At 35.4% G+C, this 15,407-nt stretch overlaps 1 protein-coding gene across 1 annotated transcript in view; it reads right to left on the reverse strand.

Annotated features, from left to right (window-relative positions):
- The window catches only part of Ttc6 (tetratricopeptide repeat domain 6), a gene marked incomplete in the record, with an annotated part of 231,700 nt that overhangs the window by 38,298 nt on the left and 177,995 nt on the right, over window positions 1–15,407 (reverse strand). The window contains 6 exon segments of the mRNA XM_013510165.1: window positions 718–831; window positions 3,141–3,281; window positions 4,086–4,235; window positions 5,400–5,534; window positions 14,433–14,593; window positions 15,002–15,078. Of these exon segments, the coding sequence (XP_013365619.1) occupies window positions 718–831; window positions 3,141–3,281; window positions 4,086–4,235; window positions 5,400–5,534; window positions 14,433–14,593; window positions 15,002–15,078 (778 nt within the window).

Consider the following 15,407-nt stretch of genomic DNA (forward strand, 5'->3'; position numbering starts at 1 on the left):
AGAACACTAAGCCTACAGACCAGGACATCTGCAGAGAGAAATCCTCATTGCAAAATGACCACCGAGACAAAGGGTGAGACAACTGGCAGAAAACTAGAAAATAGAAATGAGAGTTTTCACAAGCAGGGAAAAGATGAAGATAAATGGAGAAAAATATTCACGGCAGCCATAATTAGTCCTTCAAAATACAAGGCACCCAGAAGTGGACTCCTAACTCCTTACTGCAAGGATAGTGTCTGGACTATAAAAGCCTCCATGAACTGCTCCACTAAAGTTGACATTGTGAAGCAACAATATTGTTCGTGATCCTCATTGTCAGACTGCACAGGAAGCAGATTATTTCCTCAAATCATACTTATTTGATGTATTTTAACTTATACACCCCTTTAAATACATACATAAGCATTATAAAATTAATTTTTCATTTGATTTATTATAGAAATTATATAAGAAAGGATGTGACCACTAAATATTACTTGAAATGGTTATTTGGTTTCTCAAGTTTTATGTGTATGCATTTCCATGAAGAATTACTTTTTAAAAATTATATGAGAAGTAAAGAGAAAATACTTTATAAGTATTTTAAAACATTGACAAATGCTTTAACATGTTTTTTACTACATGTTGCTTACTGATTGTTTTTTGAACTCAAAAAGCCACCGAATGCGTATTGTTTCTTAAATGCTTCAAACTTGCTTATTAAAATAATCATCTTACCATGTGAAGTTCCTTTATCTTGGTGTAACAAATTGCTCTGTTATAAAATGCTACATAATTGTTTTTGTCCATGTTGATAGCCGTAGTTAAATCTGTAATCGCTAGTTTGTAACTCTACAAAGAAAAAGATAATTAAGTGAGAAAGGTAAATCATAATGCACTGAAATGTAATTGTATAATAGAATATTAATTCTACATAGTTTGGGCAGACTTATATTTTGTATATCATCTGTAAATTGAAGACAATTAAACTAATCTTTCAGAGTTAAGATTTTATGGTAGGAATATTTACAGTTTCTTTCATCTATAAATAAAATCGAATATATCAACAACTCTAGCAAATTATTTTATTATCAGTGTTATATGACATGGAGAAAATTATACTGATTGGTAAAAGAGAATCAGCTCATATTAATCCAGAGCCTGCTTCGGTCACTCATATTGTCATATCACATAATCATGTTTTTCACTCACATTCTCTTTTGCTTCCTCACTGATTATTCTGATACCTTTATCATCTTTTCTATAGATAGAAATTTTCATGGAATGAGTACATAATACAAGGTCTTACCTTTGATTTAGAGTTATTTGCAAAATATTTCACATGAAATAGCTACAAAGAGAAGTCAGAAAAGAAAAGTAGAGAGAAACAAAGCATTCCATGCAGCACCAGATACCAGTGGCACCGGTCACACCAATTAACTTCTGTTTAGGAACCAGTCATAAGCTCTAGCAAGGATTTGTTTTCAGTCATGTATTACTGTATTGCATTACTTAAAATAGTGAAATATTAAAAAATTTAGAACATCCCAATTTTCCAACAATCAAGGGATCCAAATAAATGATGATGTAATATTATGCCCTCAAAGAAATGGTATCTTCAAAGATTAAACATTAAAAGCAGGGCACAACACAAATTACATTAAGTAGCATAGTCCCATGCATATAGTATCAGGAAAAATTTTTTTAAAATTAAATTTAAGGAATCTCCAAACTGATTTCCACAGTGGTTTCACCAGTCTGCATTCCCACCAGCAGTGGAGAAGGGTTCCTATTTCTCCACAGCCTCGCCAGCATATGTTATTGGTTGATTTCTTAATGCTAGCCATTCTTACTGGGGTAAGGTGGAATCTCAGTGCTTTAATTTGCATTTCTCGAATGACTAATGATGTTGAACATTTTCTCATATATTTATTTGCCGTTTGTATCTCCTTGTCTGAGAAATGTGTGTTCATCTCAGCTGCCCATTTTTGGATCTAGAGGTCCCATTCAACCCAGCTATCCCCCTGCTGGGTATTTTCCCAGAAGATCTAAATACATCATATCACAGTGATGTATGTGCACCTATGTTCATAGTAGCACAATTTGTAATTGCTAAAATGTGGAAGCAACCCAAATGTCCATCCACTGAGGATTGGATCAGAAAATTGTGGTAGTTTTATATAATGGAATATTACTCAGCTGTAAAGAAAGATAAACTTGAGGCTTTTATAGGTAAATGGTCTCAACTAGAGACCATAATCATAAGTGAAATAAATCAAACATACATGTGCAAACATCGCATTGTTTCTCTAGTGTAAAGCCTGAAAGAATTAATTTAAACTAGGAGATATGATAGACATTGTAAATTGATAGGAAAGCACTCAAAGGTAAAGGATAACTGGGATATGGGAAAAGAGAAGGCAAAGAAGGAGAAAATTTGTATGTATGTATATGCAGGATAGTTAACATGGCTGTTCTACTGTCTTGTATTTCTTTGCTGAAAGAAACTGTCAATGAGTCCTTGGTTGATCAGCTTTGTATGTCTATATCTGTATTCATGAGAAACCACTTTGAAGATATCAATATGTAATACAACAAGCATTGTTAATTCCCTACCACTCTGTTTGTAACTCTGTACTGTCTGTACTGTTCCTTTGCTATTTTGTAAAATGTCGACTGTCTGTTAATATTTTCCTCCTTTTATTTTTAAAATAAAAAAAAATTAAATTAAATTAAATTTAAATATTCCAAAATACTCTACATGGCTAAGGATATAGCTCAATGGCACAAGTGTCTACTTGGCAAGTGCAAGGTTCTGAGTTTGATTCTCTGTACCAAAAAAAACACCAAAACACTCTCAATTATAATTTGATGGTAAAATAATAATGCTTTATTCCCTTCTATATTTTCTAAGTTGTCTATAATGAAATAGTTATTAGTTTTTTAATGTTATTTAAAATGTAAAAGAAAAAAATCACTATTTTGTGAAAAAACGCAAATTGAAATCCTCTTTGATGCACTGTGGGAAAATATTCTACGTGGAGAGCTTCATACTACAGTGATTCTCCTATCACAGAAAAAAAGAAAAAAGTGAATCCTTACTTAGAATCTAGAGACTCCACAAGTCTCTGAGTTCAGTAAAGCAGAAGGACGTGGCCTACCTTGTTGTAGTACTTGAGAACTCCTCTGTAGAGATAGGCACGCACACTCTGAGGGTAAATTCTGATGGCCTCATTACAGTTCAAAATTGCTTTTGAGTATCTGCCTTTTAAGCCATAGAAGGCTACTCTGCTTAAATATGCCTTTTTAAAAAAAGAGAAGTCAGGAATACACAGTTTAGCAACACCAACAGTTCTATCAAAATTTATGGAACTTTAAATGAATCTAGGCAATCCAACGATGATATTAAAATATATTTTCCCCCACTCTCTTTTATTAGAAAAATTTCAAATATATAGAATGAAAAGCAGTAAAACACTCATATACCTACTACCTGGATTCCATAGTCATTAGCATTTTGCTTGCAATATTTGTTTTATTTTATTTCCCAAAGTATTAGAAAATGCTTGTAGACATCATAATTCTTCACTTTACTTGCTTCTGTGTACACCTTCCATTAAAAAAAGGCCTCACCTTGTATCACTACATTAATATTATATAATGCCTTAAAATTATCTAACATTTAATCGATTCAAACTTCATAGGATTTTAAAATCAGGATCAAGTCAGGCTTTCCTCATTAAAACTTACATTGTGCCTACAGTCTATTAAAAGTCAGAAATCCATATAATGTCAAAACAAGACATAAGTAAAATTAACAACTAAATAAATTAAAATTATTAATAGCTAAGTTCACATATTAGCAATATTTACACAGTCACAATTCGCAAAGCACTTTCATGAACATAATATCCCTGTTGAAAATAACACCTTTAGTTCAAGGAGAAATACAGTTACCTGGATCATCAAAATACAGTTAGTTGGAAAATAGTAGTAATCAGTAGTAGTAGTTGTTGCTAGCGAATGGGAACAGCATATAAAAGATTTAAAATTTTACCAAAATTAACACACTCTCAGAATCACTAATATCATTTAAATTAAAATACCTGGAAATGTTTCGGATTGAGAGCAATCGCACGATTAAAATCCAGAATCGAGTTATCCTTCTGGAGTTTTACTTTACAAAGCCCTCGTTGATAGAAGCCTTCTGCAAAATCCGGATTCGCTCTCACAGCTTTTGTAAAATAATCAAAAGCCTAGAGAAGCATGTAGTTAGAGCACACCACTTAGTGACAAAATGTATTATTTTAATAGGTTAATAAATTATAATTATGTGACTATTATTGAAAAATTTCTCTCTATTTTAATGCATGCTCCTAATGAACTTTGTGAGTCAAACAAAAGTAGTCCTGAGAAACAAGCCAGGGTAATTATCATAACCAAAGGCCCCTTATTTCCAGATTAAGTCTGAATAATTCATGTTACTGGGTTACAATGCTCTTGGGGTGTAATTTTAATCGTTATTCTTTGAGTTTTATTTCTTAAAAACAATCACAATCAGGAAAATTTATTTTCCCTGATAATTCAAAAACTATAGCAGATACTTGGTCATGAAATTTTAGATGAACAGAACTACAAATTTTTTCCTATTATAAAACCAAAGCTAAGTTTGCTCTGGTTACCCAAAATGACTAAAACCATGGAAAAGATTGTAATTAATTTGATAGTTACTAGAATTTCTCAGTGGACAAGTAATCAAGGCAATTCTTTTTCTAGGTTATGAAAATCCAATTTTAAGACATTGTCTACTTCATGATATAAAGACTTCAGTGTGTGTGTGTGTGTGTGTGTATGTGTGTGTGTATGTGTGTGTCATATGTAACACTAGCCATTGGATAATATCAGTCATTCTACATGTTTGTCATATTAGTGACAATTCTGAAGTATGTAAAATAGCGACTGGATGAATATGTAACTTAATCAACTGATTTTCATTTTAAAAACCAATTTCAATCTGATTTTAACTATTCAATCACCAGGAAGAGCAAAGAGTGTTCTAATCATTTCCCATCTTTTTCTACAAAACATCAACTGCTCAATTTAAACTACTTACTATTTAACAGTCATATTAATATGATAAAATTATTTTGATACAATAACTTCCTACAGTTAGATTTTTGTTTTAGTGGGAAACATGTATTAGTCTTTAGAACACTGCTGACAGACTAACATTAAATAAAATAGGCTTACTAAATGAAATAATAAATGGGAATTTCAGATGTGAGCTGACTATACTAAGCCACACTTGGTAAGCAGTTTTGGCCACCTTGGACTCTACAGGTACCATAAAAATAGAAATGAAAGCAAGCAACCAGTTTCTAAAATCACAAACAACCTATGCTTCTCAAGACTTAAAATACCATTTGCAAGTTGCCTTCCACCATGTAACAAAGACCTAAGTTATGTAGACAGTCTATTGAAAGAGCTACGGCATTGGGTCCTTTGTTAGAATTCGAAAAGACTTCTAAGGCCTTCTTAAACATTCTCACAGCTTCCTATAATGACAAAAAAAAGAGAAAGAGGGTGAGAACGTTTTTTTTTTTTTTTCCCTACTATTTATTTAACATGAAAGTTTTAAATGTTAAACACAGCAGCTATACTCGGTTCACCCAAGTGCACACAGATCTGGGAAGGTCTTAAATCTTGTCTGTACAGTACAAGAAAAGGACTCAGTTCCACAACGTGATCTCAGCAGGTTTCACCCAGGTGCCTCACCTATAAACTGAAACTCAACCAGTTTCACACACCTGGATCTTTGGAGATATAAGTCCTAAATTCTAAAGGGTATATTCTTAAATCAAATTTCAATTTATAGATTAGTTTATTACCAATTTACTAGTAAATTCCCTGACTGGAACACTGGAAAGCTATTAAGTAGTAATAAAAACATTGATGGTGTCTGGCATATTTTAATCAACCATTATTTTGTCCCGCTGTGCTCTAAATGCAGTTCTATTGGTACCAGAAAATACACCACCACCTAAAATCACCTATTTGAATTTCTCAAAGTAATTGAAACTCAATAACATGGGCTGAGGATGTAGCTCAGTGGCACAGTGCTTGCCCAGCAAGCACAAGGTCCTGAGTTCGATTCTTGGTACCAAAAAAAAAAGAAATATAAGATTTGTCTATGGCCATACCACCCTGAATGCACCCAATCTTGACTGATCTTGGAAGCTAAGCAGGGTCGGGCCTAGTTCGTACTTGGATGGGAAACTCAATAATAAAAAATTGAATTTTCCAAATAGAAATTACATTTAATACTAATGAATCAATACATATATGTTTACCAAAATGTACATGCTTATTGCTGTCCCATTCTCTTAACTGTCTTAACTCGCTGATGCAACCATGAGCTTTCGCTGGCGAATGCAAGGTGCCTCTGCCGCTTTGCTTCCGCTTTCACTCTACGCGTTTGCAGCACCTCGTGGCCCATCCTTTCGTCCTCACTCTGCACATGACCTGGCCACTGAAAACTGGATTAGCTTCAGTCCCAATTTCTCTTTTTTTACTTTTAAGTATGTCAATGTGTTCATCCATTCTCACTTTTTTCTCCGTCACTTTCAAATATCCTCCTTTCTTCTCCTTTTCAGAGCTCACTCCCTGAGCCCCAACTTATGTGCCCCATCTGATCAGCATTTATTTTTCCTTCCTTTTTTGGACCTCTGGCCCTTCACTATCTCGAGTCCATAAAGACTTGAGTTTATTCCAGCCTTCCATCATATTTAAATTAAAGTGAGTCCATCTCGCTTCCTCCCGCTTCTTCCATCTCTTTACTCTTTTGCTACTCTACAAAGTCTTCGCAGGGAGAGCTGGAAGTACCGTCGCTGCTGAGGACAAAAACTTGGAGGAGGGAGATATAGATAGATAGATAGATAGATAGATAGATAGATAGATAGATAGATAGATAGAGATCCATGTGGAGAGAGGGATGGGGATGGAGACTGGAAGAGAGTCAAGGATGATGCCAGACTTCCAACTATGGCAACAGGAGTTGGGACAAGGGGAGGAAAAACAGTAAGAAAGAAGCATTTCTGTGAGAGATCAACAGCTTTCATTATGGACAGGAAATAAGCAATGACATATATAGCGAGAAATCACCTCCGCATTTGCAATAAGGAAGTCATCCATGAAAACAACAAGAGCACTGCATTTCAAACCAGGGTGTAGTCATTCTGTATTGTGGCAACTCTAGTTATCACAAAGTTGACAGATTAAAGTAACACACATCTATTCTCTCACAGTTTCCACAGGTCAGGAGATAAGAATGGCTTAGCTCTGTCACCTGCCCTGTCCCACAAAGCAGTAGTTTGGGTTTCAGTTGAGCCGCGTTCTCCTCTGGGGAGAAATTTGACTGGGGAGGAAACAGCTTCTAACTTCATTCCTATTGCTGGCAAAGGTCATTTCCTTGAAATTTTAATAAGTTGGTGCTCATTTCCCAGAGCTAAGAGCATCATCTTCTTGTTAGCTGTTGGCTACTGCAGTTCCTCCCTCAACTCACACGACTCTCTCTACAGTCACAGCACACAGGTTTCTCCTTCCAGGCCAGCCCGAGAGTCTTTCTCTCCAGTCTGCTATGACATAGTCTTATGTAACGCAGCATAATCAAAGTAGTGGCCTCTCATTCACTTTGCACATTATACTGGTTAGAAGCAGGTCCAATGTCTTGCCCATATTCACGGGGATGGAAATTACACAGGGTGTGATTCATTTGAGGGTAACTTTTGGATGTCTGCTATAATCCATGCCCTGGCTCTAATGGCTCCATATCTCTGCCTTATGCAAGTACATTCTTCCATTCCAGGGTCTCCGAAAGTCTCATCTCATTACTTCATCAGCTCAAGTCCAAAATCTCATCATTTAAATCAGGTCCAAGTATGGAGGAGTCCTTTGAGTAAATCTACTAAATACCACTCCTGGAGCATAATTCTTCTCCATCTTTGGCCCTGTACAACTGAATAGACAATTTATCTCCCCCCTAAAAACCCAAAATAGAACGGTGGGACAGGTGCAAGTTATATCCACAGAGATTTTGATTCAAAAAGAGGACAAAAAGAGAAATTAAGATGTGTTACATGCATGCACCACCTTCACACAAGGAATGCAAAAAATTATGTACTGCAAATGTGTACTAATAAACTGAAATAAAAAGGGAAGATGAAGGATTAAAAGGCATTGCTAGTCCACTGCATCTCTGACATCAATTTGAGCAAATATCCAGTCTCTTGAGTAGGCTGCAAGGCATATAAATAATTCTCTGTGACTCAGTCCTATGCCCTGGGCTCTTGGTCCTGCCCTCTGGGTCACACCCCTTTTTACATAAAATGTTGAACATGTTTGCAGCTGAGTTGTTCTGTTAAGCTCTTTCCTGCCAGTATAATTTGGAAGGCTGACAGCTTTTCCTTTTGTACTTTTATCTCCTTTATTCCAAGCTGGTTTTCTTAAAAAAAAAAAAATCATTTCCTTACAAACTTTGGAGATTTTTCATGTATTTCACAGGCATTAATTTTCTCCATTAAACAAAAGCCACATCTACTACTTTATGCAAGAAAATTCCTTTTCTGCCTTGGCCTCTTGCTGAGATGCCTGATGACAACCTTCTCACTCTTTCGGCAGCCCTCTGCTTTGGTTAAGATCAGTAATAATATCCTTAATCTCTCAATAGGGAGCAGTGTGACTGAATGCTTGAGTTTTATGATCTCTCTGAGATGTTAGCAAAAGGATGTCCACTTGCACTTTGCCTGCTTCTCTAGAACAAACTTTCTTACAGTGAATATCTTTCTCGTGTTTGGCCGTGTAGACTAGGCTGGGCTCAAACTCAAGACGATCCTCCTGCCTCAGCCTCCTAAGTGCTAGGATGACAGGCATGCACCAACACACCCAGCAATAGTGGATACCTTAATTTTATCATCTTTTGCCATCTGTGAGAGAGACTGAAAATTATCACCAAGTGCTGGCTTATTTTGTTTAGTAGTTCTTATCTCCTCTCACACTTCAACCTGCTAGTGCTTTTGATACTTAACTTGGAAAGTACGTTAACTACACATGCAAGGTCCTGGATTATTAGTTCTGTTTTCTTTTTCTTTTTGGTGCTGGGAATTGAACTCGGGACCTTGTGATTGCCAGGCAGGCACTGTGCCACTGAGCTACATCTCCAGCCCAAGTTCTGTTTTCTATATAACTGCAGGAGACATTTTTGCTACATTTTCTACCACTATGCTAAAAAAACTCTCTTCTTGCAATTTCCAGTAATATGTTCCTCATTCACTTCTGAGTTCTCAGTGGCAGTGTTATTAAAGACCAGATATCTACTAAAGGTCTGTCTGAGGTGATTTAAGCTTTCTTATCATACTCCTCAAATATCTTCTAACATCTGCCCCACTGCTAGGTTTCAGAGCTACGGCCACATTTTTAGGTATTTATTAGAGTGCTACTCACTTCGTGGTGACAAAATCTGTATGTTACCTATTACTTAGGATAAAAAAAAAAAAAACCTCTCATAAATTCTGTCCGCTGCTTTGAGTCCCTTAGGCCACAGTCGGGGTACTAACTGGTGTCATCTTCATCAGGAGACTCAAGTAGGGATGAATCTTCTTCCAGGTCATTTACATTGTTGGAAGATTTTATTTCCCCATGGCTGTATGACTGAGCTTACTGATCACTGGCTAGAAGTTCCACGATGTTCCACAGGCCACAGCATTTCCCTGCCATGGGATCCTCTTCACAGCCAGCTCACACTAAGGATCTTTGCTGCTTTAAGACCAACAGAGAATCTCTCTTCCTCTTTCCCTCCCCCACCAGCAAGGCTCTTACATAATGTAGCACGATCATGTGCACAACATCCATCACCTTTGTCAGAGTCCACTGGGGAGAAGAAAGTCACAGAACCCACCCACACTTAAGATAATGCAATGAATGATATAGCTTGTTGGGGGCGACCTTATGATGTGTCTGCCACAACTTAATAGAAGTCAAACCGTAGGCAGTGGTAGAATGAATAGCAAGTAAGGAAGTGAAGATGATGAATGTAGAAAATTTCCAAGATTTGGCTATGCCAGAGATAGAGAAAAAGGTGATAACTGGAGAGCTAAGGGGAAAAAACAAAGTATATTTTACTTCAAGAAAAAGTACTTATGATTAGATGTTCATGGAATAAAACCTATAAAGAAGCCTAAAACCAACAGAAGAAAAACACAGGCATTAAATGGTTACCACATGCCGAGTATTAAAGCTTAAAAGTTACTTGACTTTGCTCATCTAATCTTCACAGAAACCTGAAGAAAAGTGAAAATTAGGGCCAGGGATGTAGCTCAGTGGCACAGCACCTATCTGCAAGCACGAGGTCCTGAATTTGACTCCCCATACCAAAATAAAAAAAGAAAGAAAATTAGGGAACTCAGGGACTTGCCAGTGGCTCAATAATGGCACTGCAGAATTGCACATGGACCCACACATACCACGCCTAGAGCCCTGAGTCTCAACCAAGGACTTAAATTCCTGAACGGTGAATGAGATGAAAATTTTAAACAATATAATGTACAAATGAAATGATACCACATGAGCACTCAACCCTCAGTTGCCTAAGCATGCTAGTAGCTTAATAGATGACATCTAGTTATTATTTATTCTCCATCCCAGCTTTGCATTATTGAGGTCACTTCAAAAAACACAGATGAGACCTATAGATCCTAAATATGGATATGAAATCTACCCATCACTAGCTAGATGTTTTCATGGCTCCTAAAAGACAATCCAAATCTTCTACCCTGTAAAAAACTGTAACATTTATGGATAAGATTTTACAACAAGAGTAGCCCCAAGCATCTTAATGATGCTTCTTCACTCAAACCACTGCTCAGAATTTCACAGTGCAAAGCAATGCATATATGAACAGCAAGCAACTCATAGTTTTCATAGTTAGAACTTCTGACTCAATGTGATTGACTGCACATTTCTAAAGAAATTTCCTTAGAGATACACACACACCTCAAAACCTGAGGCTGGAGGGGCTACATTGACAGCAGATGTATACAACAGCACTACTAACTAGATACCATGAGGTGGGCCAACAACTAGAAGGAGGCCTTGAGTCTGGCACACAGAGGGAGTCACTGCACAGGAGTTCTTGGGGGAGGCAGAGGAATCCCAGAGACTGATGTTCCCGCTCATCTGAAAGACCTGAGACCCACCCCGCGTAGAGGAAAGTACTCTCAACACAGGTCTTTGGATGTCTATAGATTAAGATCAAGCAAAAAGCTTGGGAATAAAGACCCTAAACACAGAAAGCGGGAAATCAATATGGGTAAGACTTGGCAAGCCCAGCAAAAAATGGACTTTGACTGCTCAGAAATTAGAATTTGCAGATACAGAATATACAATATTTATGAAATGTTATTAAAATAAAGTTGAAATTATGATGATGAAGCAAAAGGAAGCTATTAAGAATGACTAGGAAAATTTGAAAACAAGTAGTTGGAATTTCTTCAAGTAAAAGGATTCTTCACAGAAAACAAGATGACCCAGCTAAAGAATTTATGAACTTGAAGAAAATCCAACAAGGCCAATCCTACTCATGAATATCACTACAGGGATCCTCACATGCAAGCCAAATTCAGCAGTGTATAAAAAAGATTATGTTAGACCAGAAGTGCATTATTAAGCTGACTTACAATATGAATGACTGCTTGGTCTGGCATTGAATAATCTCTGAAGTATAATATAACTAACACATTAAAGGAGAAAAAAAATCATTTCAACATTTGAAGGCAAATAATTTGATGTAATTGTAAACAAGAATAAAAAGAAAACTATTTAACCTTAATTTAGTCTAAGACATCTACAAAAATCAATTGAAAACTTAATTCTTAGTAAATTCTACTTAAATTGTGAAATATTTAAATGTTCTCTGCCACTATTCTTTTCTTTTTTTTTTTTTTTTTTTTTTTTTTGGTACTGGGAATCTTTGCCACTATTCTTAGTCACTACTGTTTTGCCAGCAAAAAATAGACAATGTTAAAGAAGAGAACACATAAGACAGAAAAAGGAATAAATCTTTATAGAACAGACCATAACATTTTAAGAACTAATAATAAAGTTTAGCAGGGTAGATGGCTGGTAGACAGTGAAAAATCAGTTTCACTTCTATAACTTACCAGCAAACAGAAATCTGTTTTAAAAGATACCAACAGTGGCAAAAGTTATGAAAAAACTAAGCTAAGAAGAGCCATCTAAAATCTATTTAAAATTAAAGTCCAATAAACAGGGAGGTATACTGTCATGATCATAAACTAAGGAACCCAATATCAAAAAGTCACTGATTCTGTCTAAAATATCTAAAGATTCAATATACTTTTTCAATCAAAATTCTACTAGAGTTTTTAATGGATCCTGACAACCCCAGTGTAAAGCGTCTATGACAGAGTAAAGGCACAAGAATAACCAGTGATTTTCTGGAGAAGAAAATGGTGTAGGGACTTGTACCATATACTAAGACATACAAGGAAGTCATAATAAACAAAATGTTATACTTTGGGGCCAGTGATAGAAAAACTGACCAAGAGTGCAGAATCTCAGCTACGCTGGAGGCTGAGGCTAGAGGATCACTAGTTTGAAGCCAGTCTGGAGAAACTTACTGAGACCACCATCTCAAAAAACAAAACCAAACAAACAAAAAACCCAAAGAGTGAGATATCACTTCATATCAGTGCAAAAGGTTATTATCCAAAAGACTAAGGACTAGCAAGGGCTAAATGGAACCTTTGTGTACTGTTGGAGGAACAGTATAGAGGTTCCTCAAAGCATTAACAATAGAATTACCATATGATCAGCAATCCTACTATTAGGTGTACATCCAAAAGAAATGAAATCCATACATCAATGCGACATATGTATTCCCATATTTAGTGTAGTAAAACTCACAATAGCGGAGAAGTGGAAATCATCCAAGTGCCCATCAACAAATAAGTGTATAAAGAAAATGTGACATATGTACACAATGGACTTCTATTCAGCCTGAAGAAAGATGAAATGTTGTCCTTTGTAGCAACACAGATGGAACCAGAGATCATTAAGTGAAAAAATGCAGGCACAGAAAACCAAGTAGTGCATGACCTCACACATACGTGGGATCTAAAATAACTAGTGTCTTAGAAGTGGAGAGGAGAATGGTAGTTCTCAAAGGCTAGGGAAAGGGGTTTGGCTGAAAATGTGAGAGAAGGCGATCAATGGGTACTAAATTACAGTTAAGAGAAGAGCAAGAAATTTTGCTGTGTTATCATACAGTAGGGTGACAGACATCACAGTAAAGTCTGTACACCTCAAAAGGCTAGAAGAAAGGCTTTTGCAACTTTTCACTGTGAAGAAACAACACGTTTGAGGAGATAAATGTTTAACCTGATTTGAACATTATGCAATGCGTTCATGTATCAAAACATTGCATGTTATCCACAATATGTACAATTTTATGCTTTTATGTATCAGCTAAAAATTAATTTTTTATCTTTTCAACTTTTAAAAACTCACCCTAAATAAAGCCTTAGATAAAAAGCACAGCAAGAAAGTAAAGAAAGTACAGGATAATATCTCACTGACCTTAGTGCAGAAAAGAACTTCTTAAAGATGGTTTTTAAAAAAGCTTTGTCAGTGAAACTAAAAATAGATATAGCCAACTACATTAAAATTGAGAATCTGTTTATCAAGAGACCCAAAAAGACAATTAAAAAGCAAGCCACAAATTATATGAAGATATATGAAACACAATCAAGGAATAGTATATAGAACTTATTTTTTTTAATGTCTACAATCATTAATGCAAACAAAAATGTATATAATGTATAGGAAATTGGTAGAACAGGAAATATAAGTAGCTGATAAACATAACCAGACATTCAATCTGATACTCAAACTGAGAAATGTGAATTAAGAACACAGTGAGACATTGGTTTTTCTCCATCAAACTGGCAAAAATAAAGTCTGGCACACTACTTACAGTAGAGGAAACAGAGCAACAAGAACACTCATACTGCAGGTGGGAGAGTAAATTGGTACAACTGTGTGGAATACGGTGTCATTTTCTTGAAAGTTAAATAGTCACACTCTCTACAGGCTAGCAATTCCCCTCCTAGGAATATTTCCTGAAAATCCACACCATATATTAACAAAAGACATAAATAAGAATATTTAGAGGAGCCATATTCTGAACAGGAAAAAAAGAAAATAGCACAAATGTTAGTTAATAGCAGAATGAATAAGTAAATAGTATAATAAATGCTGGTATAAATAAATACAACCATAGGTAAACAGTATAGCTGAGTAACAAAATATTTAAATGTCATACTAAGTACAATGTATAAATTTCATTAGGTTTGACAAAGGTTAGCCAGAAATCTTTTCACCTTGATTTTCTTAGCCTTCATTTGGGCTTTTGCTAATAACGTAAACATGGTCATCTCTGATCTACTCCATGACATCCCATCCAAGACCTGAATGGCCTTTTCATGGTTTTCACAGAATGAATAAATGTGTGCTTGTTGTATTGGACTCAACCCAATGAGACCTAAAACGAAAAAAGAGTTTATCAATACCTTTGCCAAATATCAAGGGTCTACAAAATAATTATTTAAGGAAGTAAAGCAATTCAGTAGTATTCATTAATAATATGAATTAGTAAATCAATATTATACCAAAATTTATTTGCTACCAGAACACACTAAGACACTCCAATTACAAATCAAAGCAGTGAAACTGTATGTCCCGGAAATCCTCTAATAACCTCTCTCACAAAATTCACTGTATTATGAATCATTTTACCAATTGGTTACATACATGTGAAACTGAAGTTTCAAACTCTTTGTCATTCCAGAGAAGCCTTTATGTTATTCGCACATAGCTGTTGCAAGTAGTATTAAAACTTTAGGGAGGTATATTTAAGTCAAAACTATATTTTTCCATTAATCACATTTACCTTTGTTCATTTCTGCTACTTGATAAATAGTGAACTTTGCAAGATCATAACATTTCATCATAAGAAGATATTGTCCTCTGGAAGAAATAATAGTTGTTTGATTCTAAGCAGATAAAATAATTTTTCTAAGATAAAGTTTCTCATAATAAGTGCCTTAAAATTTTATTATTATAATACATGTATTCATATTTTAGATATGCATAAAAAGCAGTTTGAAAATTATAGGCATTTTATAGCAATGTGAAAATTAACATGGGGATGTGGTGAAACAATTTAGGACACATAATGTTAAAAAGAAAATAGGCAAATCTTTTTTGCAGCTATCTATATTTAAAATGGTACACTTTATTGTTAAGAAATTATTTTAAAATAAAGGACCATAAAAAGGAGTAAGTACTTACGTAAG

Source organism: Chinchilla lanigera, unplaced genomic scaffold (genome assembly GCF_000276665.1).
Source record: "Chinchilla lanigera isolate Chin_1 unplaced genomic scaffold, ChiLan1.0 scaffold00008, whole genome shotgun sequence".
In the NCBI taxonomy this organism is placed as follows: domain Eukaryota; kingdom Metazoa; phylum Chordata; class Mammalia; order Rodentia; family Chinchillidae; genus Chinchilla; species Chinchilla lanigera.